This window comes from Propithecus coquereli, unplaced genomic scaffold, assembly GCF_000956105.1.
Source record: "Propithecus coquereli isolate 6110/MARCELLA unplaced genomic scaffold, Pcoq_1.0 Scaffold70, whole genome shotgun sequence".
Taxonomy (NCBI): Eukaryota; Metazoa; Chordata; class Mammalia; order Primates; family Indriidae; genus Propithecus; species Propithecus coquereli.
The window spans coordinates 2,935,115-2,938,038 of NW_012153063.1; the positions used below are offsets into that span (position 1 = coordinate 2,935,115).

General features: G+C 37.5%; 1 protein-coding gene across 1 annotated transcript in view; it reads right to left on the reverse strand.

The window, feature by feature from the left end:
- The window catches only part of IDH1 (isocitrate dehydrogenase 1 (NADP+), soluble), a 20,793-nt gene that overhangs the window by 11,279 nt on the left and 6,590 nt on the right, over positions 1 to 2,924 (reverse strand). The window contains exon 4 of the mRNA XM_012661208.1: positions 1,151 to 1,442. Within this exon, the coding sequence (XP_012516662.1) occupies positions 1,151 to 1,442 (292 nt within the window). The remainder of the gene's footprint in view (positions 1 to 1,150; positions 1,443 to 2,924) is intronic.

The window sequence follows — 2,924 nt, forward strand, 5'->3', positions numbered from 1 at the left end:
CCTCAGGCTTGGAATTTTTAATCTGGACATTAGTAAACAGAATGGCCATTCTTCCAAATTACTGATGCCAAAATAACAAAAAACCAAAAAGGACCAAAAAAAGAAAAAAAATGTGATATAAACTGTTAAGAATCTAGGGTGATGTTCCCTGGATTAGTGAGTTTGCACCACTGCCACCTGCGTAGATTCCCTTCCCCGGGCTTCTGGAAGGTTTCTGTGAAGGGACTGGACGAGATGAAGGGATAGTTTTAGCCACAGGGTGGAACAAAGTTAACTGACCCCTCAAGGACTGAACCACCGATCCTAACCACACCGTTTTCAAGGATAGCTGCCTTGAAGCTTCTGGATTTCAGCATCTAGAGATGCCTGTTTTTAAGGTTCTTTTAACACATAAGCTACTTTCTATGAAAGTCTGAAGCCTCAGCTTCAACACAGAACTTGGATGTTTTTTAGTTGGCAGTTTTTCTGCTTATTTTGGCAATGAGCCTACTAGTACAAAAGTACGGAAACGATACTTTCTTTCCAGGCAGGAAGGAATGCTTTCATAAGACTGCTTTCAACTTGCTCGGTCAGTTTTTTCTTTTATGCATAAAGTGATCATATGTAACATAATCTTGGACGGTTATCAACTTTGCACATTAGAATCACCTAGGGAGCTTTAAAATGCCTGAACCCCACAGAATTCAGATTTCAACTTGTATAGGGTGAGATTCAGGCATTGGAATTAAAACAAAGAAACAAAAAAAGCAAAGCAAATCAAAACCAAACCAAAGCCGACCACCAAAAAACTTATAAGGTATCCTATTGTGTAGCCAGCATTGAAAACCACTGATCTGTTTGGACCATATGAAATTACTAACATAAAAATGGCAATATCATATGGTATAACTTAATAAAAGGATAAAGAAAAAAACACGTTTGAAAAAAATCATATGTGTTGAGATAGGTGCCTATCTGTAAGTTTATCTGTATCTACCTATATTTAAATGCATGTAAAGATACAGTTATGCATATATATATGCATTTCTCGATTTTGTACCTTGCTTAATGGGCACAGACACCAAAAGATAGGAATAAAACGCATATAAAAAGGAGTATCTGGGTCATGAAAAAATAATATGGAAAATAGAATTGTGCCAAAAGGACTTACTTGGTCCCCATAAGCATGACGACCTATGATGATGGGTTTCACCCATCCACTCACAAGCCGGGGGATATTTTTGCAGATAATAGCTTCCCTGAAGACAGTGCCACCCAGAATATTTCGGATGGTGCCGTTCGGTGACTTCCACATTTGTTTCAACTTGAATTCCTCAACCCTCTTCTCATCAGGGGTGATGGTAGCACACTTGACGCCCACATTGTATTTCTTTATGGCCTCTGCAGCATCCTTGGTGACTTGGTCATGGGTGGCATCACGATTCTCTATGCCTAAGTCATAGCTTGGGAGGGAAAAATTAGAAGCATAACTTTTCAGACAAACCAATAGGTTATAACCTATGACCACAGTGATGGCGTGCATAGCTTGCCACGCAGATAGTGAAGGTTCCAAATACCACTAAATCTGCTAAGTTTTAGCATTAGTGCACCCTAGACACAGAAGATTGCTGCCAAAGAAAAAAGGAACTAAGATAGGCTGGATCGCTGGGCCACGCCTTCTTGTGTTGTAGTGAGAAGCTATCAGCAAACTGAACATACCAACTCAGCTCTTTACATATAGAGCTAATGACTTCAAAGAGCAACCATTGGGCCTGGCTTCCCTCCCTATAATTAGCATACAAACGTAAGCCTAAGCGCCTTCTTGTTTTTCCCTTTGTAAATGTTGTGCTTTAAAAATAAAGGGTGGGTAGGGCTTCAAGGATTTTTTTGTATTTTGGCATTAAAGTGGTAAGAAAAATAGATGTGACAGACAAGGCCAAAAATGCTAATAATCCTTCATTAATGCCAGTTAATCATAAAGTGAACCTTTCCCTAATTCTTAGGCAAGTCTCTTTGTTCTGGAAACAAGTCTGCAGTTCAGTGGATAAGTAATGGAATCCATCAAGGGTTTTGTATATACCAGAGACTTAAAGCTTAATACACTCAACACTCAGATTGTAGGTCACTCAGAGCTGAAAGAATGCTGTCCATGGAACACAGAAAATGACTGCAAAGCTTTATTCGAAGTATGTGTTTGTTGAAAGTAGGAAAATAAAATAATGTAACAATTTATTTTATTCTTCAAGGCTCTAAAGAAAAGTTTTTCAGCTCTCAATACCTGCTGAACCATTAAGCTGTTAGATTTCTCCTTTTAGTTCTCATTATCTTCCTTTCCTTAGATATCCCACTCAACTCATGATGCAAACACAGAGATGGCAATTTTGACATAGTTCCAAATAAAAATAATTTCCAACCACTTTGACTTTGGATAATTCATATAAATCTAACAAAGCCATGTATTCTCTTATCTCTTGCACAGGATATGCTGATTATCTACAAATGTCAAATCCAAACTCTAACAAGAAGTATGGTCAGCAGTTTTCATGTTCTTGGGAATCATTTTTCATCAGAAGAATCTACCAGCAAATTAATGGATTTTTTTGCTTCTCTTAACATTTCTAAGAGAAAAGAAGGAATAAAGGAAAGGATAAATAAATAATTACCTAACCCACACAAAACAAAACAAACTAACGCCTCCACTCTTGTCAAAATGAACTGGTCAGTAATGAGAATAGCAATTTTGGAACAACTTAAAACTTGTTTGAGCCTCCAAAAATTCTTTAATCTGTAACCACTGACTCTTTCTCCTAGGCATAATGACGACCCTTTAAAATTCCTTATGCTTCTTCATAAATTCTTTGCCTGAAGTCTATGTCTGTAAGAGTTTTCCCAACAGCCTATCAATACATGAGTGGATTAATAAAATGTGGTATATGTATAACATG